Raw genomic sequence first — 18,329 nt, forward strand, 5'->3', positions numbered from 1 at the left:
ATCACGTGACCACGGAAGCACGCCTCGCTTGAGAGGCATGGCTTTCGGTTTGCGTTTTGCTTTATAAGGCGCGATAAATGGGCTTTTGAGTGTTAGCGGTTCATGGCGTTGACGGTTCATGGCGGTTCATGGCGGTTGACGGTTCATGACGGTTCATGACGGTTCATGGCGTTGACGGTCAAAAACCCATTACATCAATTTTACCAGGCACTGTACAGTAAGTACAGTGGACACCAAATGCACGGTGGAAGGCTAGAAGTAGAAGATCGTCCAAGACAAGTGAGAATAAGCCATACTTTGGAGGAGATGACGTCATTCGCTGGTCCGATAACCAAAGATGTGGTATAAAAAACCAGGTGAGCTAACAATGCAGCAATGAAGGAATTCGGCCAAGGCACCGGCACACAACGACCTACCTACATCGAAAGACTCAATGCCAATGGTGACAGAAGCCAAGACGGCCGGCTTAAACACCGCCGAAAGACCACGGTGTACCAACTTACGATGCAGAACATCTTGCACTTAATATGATGACAACAGGTGCCATCCTCTGACGTACCATTACAGGTACAGGTACAGTACACGTGAGCACAGAGCAAAAGTTCACTGAAACCGAGATTAAGAAAAAAGAAAAAACACCTCGTGGTCCGTGCTCGATATCCGAGTTTCAATCTTTTCAAACACATGATGCTCTCGGTCACGGTATCTCCTGCGAGCTGCTTCTCCTTCAACCACACAAACAACAACTTCTCCATATCTTCATGGATAGAGGTCCGGAGCTTTGAAATAATCGTAACGCCCTTGGCTGGCGTTATAGCCTTTATGGACTCCTTCTGCTTCAAAATCGTACATATCGTAGAAGGAGTACGATCGTACTGCCTCGCCAAGTCGACAACACGCACACCTCACCTGGCATGCTCTTCTCCTCTGCTTAATAAAACCAGTTTATTTCTTTACATTCTCTTGTATTATGTACAGTATATACGAGGTCGTGCTTGTTTATACATTATTTGTTATTTATAAAGTACATTTTTGTTATTTAAAAGCACCTAACAAAAAAAATTGGTGTTTTTTTTTTGAGGCTGGAACGGATTAATAGCATTTCAATGCATTTGAATGGGAAAATTTGCTTTGACTTACGAGCGATTTGGCTTACGAGCTCCGTCACGGAACGGATTAAACTCGTAAGCCGAGGTACCACTGTATATATATATATATATATATATATATATATATATATATATATATATATATATATATATATATATATATATATATATATATATCATTGTGTGTGCTTCTGTGTCCATCACACTTTATTCTAAAAGATTTCTGCTGCTTTTCCATTGGAACCTCCACATTAAAACCCCCTTGTCTTGCTTCTTCTTCTCCTTTTACTTCTTATTCTTCTTCTTCCTCTCTTCTTCTTCTTCTTCTAGCCTGAAAGGATGGCTTTTTAAACAGGCATTGTTTTATGATTCGACGGTTCCAAGTAAATTGATTGAGCATTCCAACATGTGCTATGATAGTCGGAACACTTTGGAATAAAGGGTGATGGACACACACACACAAACACACACACACACACACACACACACGCTTCTCCTTTTAAGAATGGATTTACTATGAAAATCTTTCATAAACTTCTTACTTTACAATGTAATTATACCTTTTACTAGAGTCGGTAAATTATACCTTTTGAATTCAAATTTATTTTATTAATTAATACATAAATCCTTGATCCTCCATGAGCCTCAATCTTGTGAAGAATAAAAAATGTTGGCATTGATTTTCTCTCCAAAAGTCAGTGATGTCGTTTTTTTGAAATAAGTGTATTTTCATTATTTCTTAACGATTTATGAATTAGTAATAATTGATTGCATTGATGCAGGTGAAACTTTGTCTTCCTCAGACAAAGTAATAATATAATTCGTCACTCGCACAATGTGTGTTATATAAGACATATGTCTAAATTGTGTTTTGTTTATCCTCTTCATGCCATTGGCATGTCAGGCCACCCAATGCATTTCATTGCCTAGGGTTTCCAATCTTGGTCGGGTCGCCACACTGATGCAGGATACTTGACTGAGGGTGAGAATTTGGAATTTGTTCAGGGTCCTGGCGATAGCTCGCATAATCTTCGCGAAGAACCCCGTGGGATTTTTAAGGACACGTCCACCCACTCATGTCTGCAGACAGGACGCCCATTTAACGTCCATCCGAGGGATGGCACACACATTGATGAATGTGTGGATAATGGATAATGAATGTGAAACACCGGGATGACAGTTTATAGCTGGATCGTGATTTAAAGCCAGGCTTTCCAACTTAGAAGCGAGTGTATGTACCTCAGGCCATCAGTTATCTTGTATAACTATTATTAAAGTGAACCCATATCTCATAGATATGAAAGAATAAAAGGTCCTAATATATATATATATATATATATATATATATATATATATATATATATATATATATATATATATATACATATATACTGTATATATATTTTTTCGAAATCAAAATTTTCATTTTCATTTAAATTTTTGAATATTTATAAATACGTTTATTTGAAAGTTTGTTTTGAATTGTTTAGTGCATTGGTGTTCGTGAAAAACATATGATTTATTAACGGTGACATGATTGCATCAATCTCTTGTTGTTGCAAAAATGTCTATTACTTGTCTCATAAATTGCAGAAATAGATCTAATATTGAATATTCTTAACCTGGGAAAAAAACATTTTATGGTTTAATTCTGAAATCATTATGTTGCCTTCCAACTTTTCTTTCAAAGTGTGCATTATCAGAAGGTGTACCATGTGAGTTTTTATATTTTACAAACACCAAATGTTGTTACCCCTGCCACCGAAGATGCGTGGAGGTTGTGTTTTCAACCCTGTCTTGTCTATCTGTCTGTCTATGTGTCTGAAGAGGATATCTCAAAAAGTTGTGTTATGGACGGATTCGAACGAAATTAGGTGGACAGATTGTGTGTGACGAGGAGGAAATGATTATATTTTGGTGAAGATCCGGATCCGGATCTGAACTTTTTCAGTGATTCTTCACCATTGAGAGATCGGGCCACAAACAATATTTAGCTCAATATCTCAAAAAAAATGTTGAGGATTCAGATGGACCTGGTGGATGAGTTGGCTAGTTGACGAGAACAAGCCGATTTGATTTTGGTTCAGGTTCGGATCCAGATCTGGCCTTTCAGTGGGACACAAAACATAAACTCTTCAGCCTGGCGGAGATATGCACTCTACCGAGTGCCGTTCCAGTTGATTATGTCTTGGATAAACTTTAGTTATTTACAAGAAACGATGTAAAACTTGAAGTTCAACTTTGGGGATATCTGTGAAGTCCTGTATGTTTAATTTGTTTGTTTGGACAATAAATGAAAATTGTTAGGTTTAAATGAGTCTTAAAAGTGTCTGCAACTACTTTTATCACGTGTGCAGTTGGCAGTCAAAAACTGCACCCCTCACACTGGTAGTTCAAAACACTAGAGGGTGCAAGTGTCTAGGAATGACACAAAGCAGGTGGTTTCGGAAAGAGAAAGCTGTGGCAAGTTTGGGCAAATTGCCCAGATTTTGGTTCAATGTCCAGAATAGTTTTATAACTGCAAAATCAAGATGTCGGTCACTTCCTTTTTTCACATGTACTCTGTGATATGCGAGTGACATTGCTCCTTAGTATTTAAAGATGTATTATACCTATTAAAACTGTGTTGTCAGTGTTTTTTGGTCATATTTGTCACAGTTTAGTGGTTGTCTGAATGACGATGACTTGGCTGGTTGCCAAGTTATTTGCCAAGCCACAGTTCGTATATTCATCCCACTCTGAGATTCACACTTTGAGTACAAAGATGTTTGCAACCACAATATTCTGGAACACTTGTGGTTTTGTATCATGAAGTTTGCAAGAATAAATGGTTAAGACAATAAGAATCTAAAACTGGATTCTTAAACTCTTCCCTCTTCCTTTTGGAGGTGGCAGGGATTGAGCAGGGTATTATTGGAATGCCATGTTGGATTTGAGCTACGAGTTCTGACGGGCAACAGACTGGTGCTGTTCGGCGCTTTGTTCGTTGCACAGACGTCAAATTCAAGCAAAGGTCAGGCCAGCACTGGGCCCAAGGGAAAGCATGCATTGCTTGCACCTTTACAAAGATTGGTCACACCAAAGATCTGATGGAATGAGCCCTCAACCTTGGTTCCTCCTCCACCATGAAACCAGGTGTCTCTTCCTCGAGTTTCCGGTGTTTCAAGACCAGGCTGCTTGTTTCCTTTGTCGGTGTGGCAGTGGTCTGTAGCTTTTATAATGCCTAGAGGTAATGAGGCCTGCTCTGGCTGATATCCCACAAACGAGCTACAGCTGCTGCGTTCGCTTGCTGACATCGTAAACAGCAAGCCTTCCTCCTCAAACTCGGGGAAACAGCATTGAGCTCGTGTTGAAATGCTGCATCGTGTTCTCGCAGCAGGTTGAAGTCTCCTTGGCTGTATCTGCCTCGTTTATTTTTTTTTCTTGAACATCAAGTATAGTGGAGTATTTTTTTTTGAGGGGGAGAATGGCACCAATCGTTATCAGGCACATGGCTCTCAAACTCGGTGATCCACAGCGTTAGTCTGCCACTGGCGAGAGCGGATCCACATGGGATGTCAGGCTCCTCTAATGAACGTGAAACACAGTGCCCTGCAGGGCACCACTGCATTATTTGCAAGCATCAAGACTTGCCTCACAAGCCTGTGAACCTCATTTGATGTAGAAAATGAGCTTTTGCTTGAGCTGTCTTTTGTTGAGTTGTCCTTTAACCCCATCAAACCTCCCGTGCTCACCCTTCACCTTTTAATTTGCAAAGTATGGTAAAGCTCTTATATTTGTATATGTTTAAACTTGAGTTACAGGAAAGATTTTATTACTACTGCTGTTGCTTGGCACAATGTTTAATACTATTACACATCGTGCTCCGTATTACACATACGGTGCAAAGTGAACTGATCAATAACAGTGTATCCGCTCACGTGTTCATGGGTATCGCTCAAAATTAGTGTTGTTGGGTTCTGGTAAAGACGTCTGATGAGCAATCAACTTTTTTGATTCTGATTTGGCTCCATGCAAACGATGGCTGATTCTTTTTCAGTGTCCAGTTCCTTGAATTTCCAAAATCATAGCAGATAAAAGTAGCAACTAGACCGCTGCGATAGATCGCTGATGCTTCCCGGTATTTCCAACTCGTAATGTTAGCCAATTGGTAGCACTTGAAATTCAGCCTCATAAATGATTCAAATGTTGTTTGTGTGCTTCCCCTTCTCTCCCCATCTTGTCTTCCGCTCCCTCTTTTTATATATTTTGTTTGTCTGGTTGATTTGTTTGTGAAATAAATGTTAGCTCTTTCACGAGCCTCGATTCAGTATACAAAAACAAAAACAAAAAAGTTTTTGTTTTTTGGGGAGTTTATTTATTTATTTATTTTTTTTAAATCGGTACACCACGGACACAAAGACTAAACACTTAATGCCTCCCTACAGGAACCATAATTCAGTCATAGAACAATTAAACAATTGAATATTGAAAAAGAAATGAACATAAAAAAAAAAATTAATTAAATAATTTTAAAATGAAAAAGTAAACAAAATTAAATAATTGGAAAATTAAATCGTACTAAAATCCGCAATGTGGTGTCTGTCTGACCATGACACATTCGGTCGTTACTTATCCAATCTCAAGGGGTACATGGTACAAAAGAAATTGACACTACTAGGAATTTCAGGAATGAAGTCGGAGATTCAAAGAGGTGGATTTGGAGTGTGTTAACGGGGGTAGAAAAGATGAAAGTTTTGTATGGGGGAGGATAAGAGACGGTGGTGAACAGCTGTTTTAAATACCTGGAGGGAGGAGAGGGATGGAAGAGAGTGAGGGAGTTTATATCAGTGTTAAGATAGCTAATCATGGCATTTTCCCAAAGCCACTTCAAGCGCCTTTGGGCTTCTTGAAAAGCGCTATACAAAATAAATGAATTATTATTATTATTATTATTATTATTAAAATCAAAAGTAACCTCTTGAATTCGGAGCACCTCCTTTGCAGCCAAGTGTTTGTGTGCTGTGCATGTGTGTTGTGTGTTGTGCATTTGTGTACACCTGTGTAAGCTTGTGTATGCTTGCATGTGTGGTGCAGCCGAGTGTTCGTGGCTAACCAGCCCTTTTCCGGAACCTGGGCATACTCTGTCAAGTCTTACGCCTCAGCCCAACAGTGAGATGCAGAGCCTGCTTGTTTGTGTGCCACACTCGGCATGAGCAATTTGTGTTGTCCAGCAACATGCTTGTATTTCTCCCCCTATATACAATAATATACAATAACTTTTGTGTTTTTGTTATTGTATACAATATTGTTATTGTAATATATTGTAATTGTAATATATTGTGTTATTGTTGTGTTGTAATATTGGGCAAGTATTATACTTGTGTAATATATTATAATTATAATTATAATATTATAATTGTGTAATATACAATAACAACACCAAGCCCTGGTGTTGGGCAAGCGGCTAGGGTGAGGGCTTAGGATCCTAGGATCCTGGGTTCGAATCCCGGTCAATTGCTGAATTAACGCCAGGGGGTTGACTCAGCCTGTCATCCTTCCGAGGTCGGCAAATTGAGTACCAGTTCACTGGTAATTCCCTGTTTGTCGTGAAAAGGCGACAAAAAGGGTTGGCGTCAGGAAGGGCATCCGGCCGTAAAACATTGCTTCAAAAAGGGGACCGAAAAACAACAACAACCACGGTCCCCGAAAAAGGCCAACCCCCGCTTGCGGGGAAAAATGGCCTCTAAAGGTGTTTTTTTTTTAACTCACGGTTGCTGGGGGCTGCGGTGGGCTGAAAGGATGTTTGTAGGTGGGATTTAGAGGGAGTGATATGGTTTTGACTCTTATATTACAACTCACAGGTAATTTGGAGAAATCCAGGAAATTTGGAGACTCCTTCAGAAAAGCAATTATTGATGTCGGAAATATTCGTTTCTTCAAATAACCTTATGTAAAGCACATTTGGGATTATGTTCATCAACTCTTGGGCATTCCTTTAAACCCAACTATGACGCTTCACCTCTACGCCATTGCTGCCGGTAACTGCTCCAGAGGTCCTCTATGGAGGTTTCATACGAGATCGAGCAGTTTCACTGGAGGACAGTTTTGGGTTCACCAATGTGCATCCTTGTATTGCATGAAAAAGAAGCACTTTATTTAAAAAAAAAATTTGCTTTGATTTGTACTGGGTATGTATCATTTCTTACAAGTTCTGATTGAAAATACGAGTTTGTAGGAAGTGTCGAAGGAAGATTTCCCACTCTGAGATGGGAATCCCCATCTATAGTGTGCATTCACAATTGAGGACTTTACGCGCAACTTGATGCTTCGGTCGGGACATTTGCGTCAAGTCACAGTCACGGTGAAAGTATCCACTGCATCTGGAATGCATTAACTCCTGATGTGGGAAGGGCATCCTGAGTTTTTTAAGTATTCCCATTTGTGCTGAAAGCTAGCTTGCTGCGGGTCGATGAAATGGCCATCGCGCTGTACGACCCGACCTTGGGAGTGTACCGCGGTATCCACAAATGCCCAAAGCTGTCAAGAGCAGCGTCTAAATAAACACATCTGTTTTACTGGGAAACCCATGGTGAGATGAACTACATGTGTTTCGCTTTTCTGAGTTATCTTTATTGTATTAGGGCATGATTCGTCCCATCTCTTCGTTATTAAAGTTCCCAAGTTGCAATGATATTCATATGAAACTTTTTTTGTTTATTTGCTTTGCTGCACATGGACAAATTATTTGTTTCGAACACATCACAGCTTGCAATATGCTCCATATGAAGTTCTGGCTCTTAGGCCCAAAAGGAAAAGGCAATACTGCAGGCAAATTGGAAGCATCGTCTACTTGGAAGTGGAACATTATATCGAGTATCCTTTCTGATTCTGATGCACCATGCTCTGATTCAGAGTGTTGGTGCTGGCAAAGCAGTTACTTGGCAAGGGTTATTCTGGGTGGGTTGCCGTTGCCTTCCCAGCAGTAGTTAAGGCAGGAATTTTGAATTTGGCCACGGTGCGGGCGATAGCTCACCTCTAATCTTCGCTATGGACACCCTGAGGTCTTTAGCGTCCACTATATAATGCCAGAGATGGGACGCCCAGTTGTACATCCATCCGAAGGACAGCACACGTTGATGAATAACCCTGTGCCTATGAAGCACTAGGGTGACAGTTTATAGCTGTTTGTAGCCATTTTAAAGTCTTTGGTATGACTCGACCACGGTCTGGTCCGAACTGTTGACCTCACAGACTCTCTTAGAAACATTATGCCACTGAGTCTGAATGTTTTACTTCTACGTCAGTGTTGATCAGTGCTAATGTTTTCCATATATGATGGTGATAGCTTTTCTTAAAACTACTTTTCTTTTAACATTTTTTTAGGCAAAAAGCCAGCTCTCTTCATAACTGAAATGGATATATATATATATATATATAAAATATATAAAATATATAAAATCTCCAGCTGCATAATCAATTTATTAGTTATTACTAAGAAATTGGACATCCTGCTGCCTAGACATTGCATTTATTTCTTGAAAATCACATCTTGTGATTCATGGGCGATTGTAATAGATTCCCCCCAGCCGGAGCACGTAGCCCTTGTGAGTCAAAGGAAAGCTGGATATTGTCCAAGAACCCTTAGGATTACCATGTGTGACCTGTGCCTGTTGGATAAAGTGGTCGTACCACTTCTGTGTTGGACTTGGACTGTGGCTCTAAAGACAAACCGAGCACAGAGCCAGCCATAAATTGCTGTGAGATAATAATGCAGCAGCGTGTGTGCGGGGTGTGTGGACTGATAAAAAAATTAACGTTTTCCAAATGTTGTGCTCTTCAAAGGGGGTACTGCAACTTCAATTTATTAACAACTAAAAGCATTATTATGTCATCACTAAGTTTACAAAAAATCAAAGATACATTTATTTTTATCACCAGCGAATATAATCCATCCTTAAGGAACTGGGTAATTCCCCAGAATTACAGATTGTTCGATTTTCACCAGAATTGGTGTAATATAGTGTGATATAATAATAATATCCATTCCATCAAGTATCCCTTATAATATCCCCCTTAGTCAAATATAATAATATAATATCCATTGTAATATCCCCTCCGATCAAGAGCGGTGCTGTGCCATACATATTTACATGGAATTGGGTTCCTTCCCTCTCTCCACTACCACTATTTTCAATGTGTTCCATCTAACCCTAAGTCCTTTAAGATATGACCTGAGGATTATTACAAAGTTGAACAAACCCTGTCATTGTTGTTGATAACAGTATCCCATACTGAAAGTCTTTGAACAAAGGATGCAGTGCAAGACGATAATTTAATACGGCACTTTCGAAATGACGTAATCTGCCCCAGATTGCCAGGCACTCGTATGCACAAACCCCGAGTAATGAAATCAATTGGGGTGGCCTGGATATCGTTCATGCCTACCAGATAAGAATTGTAGGGTAAAACGACTAAATGTTAAACAAGAATGTATCAATTGAATGCAGGTTTATTAGCAACAACGATGAACAATCAATCTGCAAGACAAAGAAAGCGATGGTAGATATTAGAATAAGATAATAGATACAGAATATGCAAATAACAATGCGCAGTATTACACAAGATGAGAACGCAATAGAGAACAGCACCATACAAGAGTTGTCTATCTCCCTTTCCCAAAAACGTTCAATTGTGACACAGAATAGAACGAAACTGGAGACCGAGAAAAAGGATCACATGAGTTTATAATTGATATTCTACTGAATTGAATCGGGCTGGTGGTTTGATAATTCGCTTCGGGCGGCCCGTCACCACCCGATCAATCGTCGGAGTCCTCTGAGGGCAGTTCGTAATTTCCTGGTCCATTGTGGGAGTCTCCGGTGGGTGGTTCACTATCGCCCTGTCCGACGCCGGAGTCCCCTCCAGCTGGTCCATCATCACCCGAACCGTCAAGGGGGCAGAAATAGGCAATGACCGTGGAGGTGTGGCGGTGGTCTGCACATGTGGTTGGTTAGCGACTCTCGCGGGTGGTGTCATCGCGGTGGTGGAGCGGAGTGTCTGTGATGGTAAGCCCGGCGCAATGACATGTTGGGGTTCACCCTTCTGGGGAGTGGTAACAGGATTGAGACAGACTCTTGGAGCGGCGATGGGTTGGGTACCAGACATTAAGTATTTCGGTACGATTGGCATAACACTTGGCATAACGGTTGGCAGCATGCCACTTTTGCCAGTCGTAGTGGGAGTTGTCATGCTGAAAGGCGTAAAACGTCGCAGGAACTTACGATTCCGGAGAGTGATTCTTCCTGAGCCATCCACCTTGACAACATATTGATCGAATTGTTTTACCTCAATCACGGTTCCGGTCCGGTCCCATTTTCGTGGTTCCAGGCCGGTCTGGTTCTGGATCCGGACATGGTCCCCGACGGCCAGTGGAGGTAGTTTTGTCGTGTGTTCAGAGAGTCTTTCGATCTCCCTGGCATGCCGAATGCGCAAAGCTTCCTCACGATTGTTGCGTGTTTCCCGCCAGGTGTCCGATGGCAAGTATCTGCCTGGGATGATGGGTATGAAGTCCTTGACTGGCCTCTTGAAGATGATCATGGCTGGAGACAACCTAGTGTCCTGATCCGGTGCATTCCGGTACTGGAGTATTGCACGTTGGAACCGATCAGTGTCTAGTTCACCATTGGAACCAGTGTTATCGGTGATCATTCTTTTCGATGTTTTGACTGCGATCTCGGCACGACAGTTGCTGTGTGGGAAGGCAGTGGATGACAACCGATGGTTAACGCCCCACCGACGCAAGAAGTCTTGGGTGTCATGTGCCGTGAATTCTGGCCCACAGTCAGATGCCAATTCGTCGGGGATACCATAAGTGGCGAAGTTCGACCGCAGACATTTCACTAGGCCTTGTGCCCCGCCAGTAGTTAGCTGAATGATTGGCCAATTAGAGTAACGATCAACGGTGACCAAATAACTCCGACCCTTGTGATGAAAGTAATCTGAACAAACGTACTGGAAAGGGTAGGCAGGTTCAGCTGAGGCTGTAGGTGGAGCACTTGGGTGCGATGGGGCCATCCGATTGCAGTGTGAGCAGCGATTGCGCATCTCATGAATCTGGGGAGTGATTCCAGGCCAAAAGATCGAGCTGCTGGCCCGGGTGGTCATAGCCGTGACTCCTTGGTGAGCAGCATGAAGATTCTCAAGGACAAGCTTCCGTAGCTTCGGTGGGATGATAATCCTCCCCTTGTAGACCACTATGCCATCAATAGTGTAGAGGTGTTCACGGAAGGGAAAGTATTCCAAAATGGACACAGGGAAATCGTCCCGACTGGCAGGTAGACCCTGCTCAATAGAATTGAGTAACTGCAGCATCTGAGTGTCACTTGCTGTTTCGTCCCGAACATCGTCCCAAGTGACGGACCGCACAGAATCGAGTGTCTTGATGGCTGCCATAGAAATAGCCATTTCCATGCCAGAGTCGTCATCTGTGGTCCACAGCCCAGTCAAGGTGTGCTGTCTTAGTGTAGTCGATGTGGCCACATCCATAATGGAGGAAATGTCATCCACCAGTGGCAGTCGTTCCGATGGTCTGGCACCCGACGGATGTCGTGAAATCGCATCTGGTACGCAGTGTCGTTTTCCCGGGATGTGGATAATTCGGAAACGATATGCTAGGGTCCTTTCTTTCAAGTTGGCAAGCCGCGTGTTATGGATGTCCTCTAATCGTCTGTCACCAAGAAGCTTGATTAAGGGCTTGTGATCGACGGCAATAATCAGGTTCTTGCATCCCAACACAAAATACTTTACTTTTTCCAGGCTGTCCGCCACTGCTAGAGCTTCACCCTCTATCGGAGCATAGCGCGACTCCGCTGCATGGGTGAAGCGGCCTCCAGCAAGGGTGATTTTCCAGCCATCGGGGCAGCACTGTGGGGTTTCACCAGGGCATCTGCAGTGTTTTTGGAGGAGCCAGAAGCCAATCCCATCCTTCGACCAGTCAGTTGCGAGACATGTTGTCCGTTCCTTGTCAAAGATCCGGACCCCATTTGCGACTTCAGATATGATGAGTCGTTTTGATTCTTCGAATAGGGATTGTAGTGTTGCATCCCAGTAGAAGGGGGTGCATGGTTTTAGGAGGTCCCGAAAAGGTCGCATCCTCTCGGTCATGCTGAAGCAGTATGTTACCTGATTGACTAGCCCAAACCAGGAGCGAATGTCAGTAATTGTTTTTGGTGTGGGGAAGTCCTGTATCGCTTGGAGATACCTTTGGCATGGTCGTACACTGTCCATGGTGATCTCGAATCCAGCGAATTCGACCGTGTCCTGACCAAAATGGAATTTCGTCGGATTTTGCGTAATCCCATTACGGCCGCACAGGTCGAGCCAGTTGCATGTCTGAAAAAAGCTCTCTTCCAATGTGTCGCTCCACATGATGGTATCATCAATACATTTGGACTTGTTTTTGAAGTCCGATACGATTTCGTCAAATCGTCTGGAGTATCCATCACCTGAAGCGATGTAACCTTGGGGAGTGGTGCAGTAACGGTATCGGCCCCATGGTGTGATGAACGTTGTCAGATGGCGGTCACATTCTCTGATTGGAACGCTGTGATAGCCATTCCAGGCATCTGTTACCGTCTTTTTGGTGTTATGTGGCACCGCCATTGCTTGATGGAAGGGTGACTGGGTGTGGTGGGTCTCACGTGTGCAGTGCGCATTCAGTGGTTGCAGATCAACTGTCCTCCGTGGGGTCCCATCCTTCTTTGGACAGACGACCATTCTGCTGCACCATGTCACTGGTTCACCAATTGGCACCGGTTCCAGAACCCCTAACCTGATGTCACGATCGATACCAGCCTTGACTTCTGCCTGCCAGTGTAAGGGGACAGGCACTGGGGTGTGCACCGCTTTTGGTGTTGCCTCGGGGTCAACCATCAGTGTGAGCGGCGGACCTTCCATGTGGGGTAGTGGCTGGTGTTCGCAGACATTGAATGTGCTGCTTTTGTAGTACTCCAGTAGCCATTTCTCCAGCCTCTCTCGGTTCTCGTCAGTGGCCGGAAATGGGATAGATGTAGGCAGTGTAGGGGGAAGCGATCTTACCGGGCAGTTACAATTTGCATCGATAACTGCTGCCACTGCAGCACCAACTGTGTTGGATTCGCCAATGGTTGGGAAGCTACTAGACACGAGGCCTAGATCGACGCATGCTTCACGACTGAGATACATGTTCCGTGTGTCAGGTGAGATGTAGCAGATTTGTCGGGTTTCAATAATGTCGCCATTGGCTGTGCGACCAGACAGGTGTAGGAGCATGGCGCCGATAATCCGGACCCTTCCACTGTTAACAGCATTCATCTTCAGGTTGACAGGTAACAGGTCTTCATTACGCAGCCCGAGTTTGTGGAAAATATTAAGTCCTGTGAGGCAGCTTTGACAGCCAGTGTCGGCCATGGCCTGGAGCCTGGCCGATTTTGGTCGGGATGACAGTGGCTGGCCGAAATGGTCATAAGATTCCTTATCGATCCGTGCTATGAGTTTTATGTACGGCTGTGGTTGAGACTTCTTCTTGGTCCAGCCAGAGAGGTGGTCAAATATATGGTGGTCGAGGTGTAGTGGAGTTGACATGGCCATGGTGGTGGCCATGGCCCTTTTAATTTGCGGCTTCCAAATGGCCGTTTCTCGTTCCGTGACAGAGCAGAGGAGATCGTGGACCTGGCTGCTTTCATCCACATCATGAGCATCCATTGATTTGTCCGTAGGTTTGTTGTCCGCCTTTTTCGTGCCTCCCCGGCAGACAAGTGCAAAATGGCCGCGAGTGGCGCATTTACTGCATGTTTTCCCGTAGGCATTGCAGAATTGACGCCTTTGGTCGATGTTCGGCTGTTTGCCATGACCAGTTTTGCCGCAATAACTACAAATGGCCGCCTGCTTGTCGGTAGTGATCAGGGCTCTTTTGTTCTTCCAGTTTTTGTATTGGCTTGCGCCATGAGCGCCTTCACTATCGAGCAAGGCATTCTGGGAACGTTTCCCTGCTTCCTTGGCCTCGACGAAAATGAGAACTTCCTCCAAGCTCATGTTCTGATTTTGATCGCCGAGAATGTCCTGTTGTATATCTTGATCGGCGAGTCCCCGACATAGGACATCGCGAACCATGTCCTTGGTGTAGTTGACATCAGTAGGGGGATTGCATGAGCATACAACAGAAAACTTGCAGATCTCAGCTTGACCAGCCAGACGGGCTGCGTAGGTACGAATTGGTTCTTCTCGGTCCTGTCGCATGTTGTGGAGGTTTACGCGGGACACCATGGTATTCTCCTCTCGGACAGCAAGGGACCGAATGGCTTGTAGTATAGCTGCCTCGTCCTTGATTTCAATGCGTGGGTTGCTGCGGTGGAGGTCACGTCGTAGGTTATCATCACAACATTCAAGGAGTTGAACGCGAACATCATTGCTGATTATCTGGGTCGCTGCCTTGTAACCATCCCATCTTCTGGTGAAATATTGCCAATCTTCGCTGGTACCGCCGGTTTGGATACGAGGACGGCTGACTTTGTCCGGTTTGGCTGGTGCAATGGACGTGTGGGTCATGGCGTGGATGGAGAGCTGGATAGCAGCAACGGCATTGTCAGTGCTGTCAGTAACGTAGACACAGCTCGGGAAGGGGCAGACTGCAGCAGGCATATTCAGATGAGTTGATTGTTCATAAACAAGAATGTATCAATTGAATGCAGGTTTATTAGCAACAACGATGAACAATCAATCTGCAAGACAAAGAAAGCGATGGTAGATATTAGAATAAGATAATAGATACAGAATATGCAAATAACAATGCGCAGTATTACACAAGATGAGAACGCAATAGAGAACAGCACCATACAAGAGTTGTCTAAATGTAATACTCTGTGGATCGATGACGTAATTCGTTGGATTGTCCGCTCTGAGTCGAGGACGTTGGCTGTTCAAACGCCTGCAAAGTCATTAGTTATATCAAAGACTTTTTAAAATGGTGCATGTTGTTTCCTTGCTTGATGCTCGACATTTAAAAAGGATAGAGCACATACATACAGAGGGAGAAAGACGATGGAGTGAGAGAGGAGGGGAGAGTGAGAGAGGGGGGGGGAGCATGAGAGAGGGGGGGGGTGCATGAGAGAGGGGGGAGGGTGAGAGGGGGGGAGCGTGAGAGTGGGGGGAGAGTGAGAGTGGGGGGAGAGTGAGAGTGGGGGGAGAGTGAGAGTGGGGGGAGAGTGAGAGTGGGGGGAGAATGAGAGTGGGGGGAGAATGAGAGTGGGGGGAGAATGAGAGTGGGGGGAGAATGAGAGTGGGGGGAGAATGAGAGTGGGGGGAGAATGAGAGTGGGGGGAGAATGAGAGTGGGGGGAGAGTGAGAGTGGGGGGAGAGAGAGAGTGTGAGAGTGGGGGGAGAGAGAGAGTGTGAGAGTGGGGGGAGAGAGAGAGAGTGTGAGAGAGGGGGAGAGAGAGTGTGAGAGAGGGGGAGAGAGAGAGTGTGCGAGACGAGGGGAGAGAGAGAGTGTGCGAGACGAGGGGAGAGAGAGAGTGTGAGAGAGGGGGGAGAGAGAGAGTGTGAGAGGGGGAGAGAGAGATAGTTAGAGAGGGAGAGAGTTAGAGAGGGGGAGAGAGTGTGAGGGGGAGAGAGAGTGAGGGGGAGAGAGAGTGAGGGGGAGAGGACGAAAAAGAGAGGATGGGAGAGGGGGAGAGAGTGAGAGAGGAGGGGAAAGAGGGGGGGGAGAGGATGTATGAGGGGGGGAGAGGATGTATGAGGGGGTGAGGATGTGTGAGGGGAGGGGTGGAGGTGAGAGAGAGAGAGAGAGAGAGAGAGAGGTGGGACAGAGAGACATAGATAGGGGATGAGGGAGAAAGGGAGAGGTGGTGATGGAGGAAGAGATGGGGTGGAGGGGGAGCAGTGGGGGTTTCCTTTTGTATCCATCCTATCCACCCATTCCTCGCCACACCCATTGTTTGTCCAAGTCTCTCTCTATTCACCGTTGGTGAACCCCTCCCTCTATATACTGTTCCTTTTGTACTGTTGTGTCCTGATCCGTTCAGTGTTCTCACTCTTCGGTGAGTCTTGTCTCTTTATGCAAACAAAACTGTCATAGGTTGGCAGCCATTGTGCCAGATTGATTGGCCAAATGGTCTGTTGCTGTCTATGTTGAAGTACCTTGGAAGGGAAGTCATCTATTATATATTTTGAGAATTGTGGTGTCTGTCCATGCGTCCGTCTGTCTCCCATTTGCGGCGTCCAATTCCCGCACTGCGTTTGAAAAGCTCTACTTTCATTTTTATAAGTATGGGAGAACAGGTATGAATAATGGTAATGCCAAGCTTTATTTTACAGCCAGGATATTTTGCCCTGTTTTTAGACAAATTTAACTTCTGCTGCCCAATGTTGCACCACCATTTACCGGTGGGCGGTGTGCGTATCTCAGAGCTTTGGCTCTCAGTGAATCCAAGTGTGCAACAAAATTAACCTCTTTAAATTCCATGAAATAATTTAAATTGATAGATTAACTTCAACCTTCCCCATCACTGGGGACGGGTACTTTTGCTCGTAATTGGTAATATAAGATGTGGGGTATGAAGCAATATTATGAGGAAGCTGCTGACATTATTTTATGGGTAGAGGCTTGTGTATATACTTGATATTATTTGACTTTAATTCTTGCCTTTTGTTTTCTTGGCCCACAGACATCTGGGGAAGCGCAATTCACAGACGACGTGCCACCGTCAAGGGGGGAACTGTTTGCTGCTTTCGTCACGAGCACACAAGGTTCCGCCCACCTTGCCTCACTTGATGTGACGCGTGCGTTGGCAATGCCCGGAGCCGTCCGGGTACGTTTGATTCATTTTGTCCGAGACATGATTATGCGCGGTGCTGTTTATAACAAAATGTTCCCCATGCACATGAAAGGCCCAGTGTAAATCTCTGAAGTCTTGATGACGATTTCGGAAATTATGCGCCAATATGTCCTCCTTCCTCCCTGTTATGACCCACACTGTTAATTTTTTTTGGTCTCTTCACTTTCAGACCATTGTGTTAATACCAGACTATTTTTGAAATGTTGAAACGAATGTGTATGAAAGTTTTTGCACTGATGAATCTTCCAGAATATAAATTGTACAATGGAGTTGGTGGTGTGAAGCAGTTATTTTAGAGGAAATCATTATCTTTCACCACTCAACTTGATTTGTCAGGATTATCTGACCCATTGAGCAAATATATCTTGCTTGCCTACCAATGTATTTTTATTACCATTATCATCATCATTACCACATTATTAATTTGACTTGTTATTTTTATTATTTGGCAATGAGGAAGTCCGGCTTAGGATCCTAGGATCCTGGGTTCGAATCCCGGTCTAATCGCTGAATTAACACCAGGGGGGTTGACTCAGCCTGTCATCCTTCCGAGGTCGGCTAATTGAGTACCAGTTCACTGGTAATTGCCTGTTTGTCGTTAAAGGCGGCAAAAAGGGTTGGCGTCAGGAAGGGCATCCGGCCGTAAAACATTGCTTCAAAAAGGGGACCGAAAAACAACAACAACCACGGTTCCCGAAAAAGGCCAACCCCCGCTTTGCGGGGAAAAATGGCCTCTAAAGGTGGTTAATGAGGAAGTGAGCAGTCCTCCTTTCGTAGGCAGTATTTTAGTGCCTATTCTAATTTGCTTTGAGGACATTCATAACACTGGTCAACAAAAATTTTAAAGTTTTCTGGTTCTAGTATATTTTGAGGTGATTCTAACCAACATGAAACCTGTAGATTTCGATTATGATATCCAATTTTCACTGGCACATCCAGTTTTTGAGAACGAGGATACCATAGGAATATCAGCCACAGCCGAAATTCGTCTTGTACTCACTAATCAGGACTTTGTAATGAGACTATCTGAGCTGGAAAGCATTGTTTGGGATAGCTTTGTGGCTCTTGCTAACAATTACCTTGGAAATTTGAGCAACCAAATTATGAAGAGCTTGTGGACAAGATGTTGAAGAGTTACGAGGCGCTCGGTGCTCGCAAGATACATTTCTTCCATTCTCATCTGGACTTCTTTCCACAAAATCTTGGCGATGTCAGTGATGAACATGGAGAAAGGTTTCACCAGGAATTGCCATCATGGAGACTCGATATCAAGACCGATGCAATCCAAACATGATGGGCGACTACTGTTGGACTTTACAGCGTGAAAGTGATTGCTCCTACAAACGCAAAAGTAAAGTTCAGAAGT

At 44.2% G+C, this 18,329-nt stretch overlaps 1 protein-coding gene across 3 annotated transcripts in view; it reads left to right on the top strand.

The window, feature by feature from the left end:
- LOC144892609 (uncharacterized) overlaps positions 1 to 18,329 on the top strand; it is a 190,255-nt gene that overhangs the window by 116,158 nt on the left and 55,768 nt on the right. For all 3 annotated transcript variants that reach the window (XM_078779851.1, XM_078779850.1, XM_078779852.1), the window contains exon 14: positions 16,793 to 16,936. In XM_078779851.1, the coding sequence (XP_078635977.1) occupies positions 16,793 to 16,936 (144 nt within the window). The remainder of the gene's footprint in view (positions 1 to 16,792; positions 16,937 to 18,329) is intronic.

The sequence above is a fragment of the Myxine glutinosa genome, chromosome 6, assembly GCF_964187855.1.
Source record: "Myxine glutinosa chromosome 6, kmMyxGlut1.1, whole genome shotgun sequence".
NCBI classification, from domain to species: Eukaryota; Metazoa; Chordata; class Myxini; order Myxiniformes; family Myxinidae; genus Myxine; species Myxine glutinosa.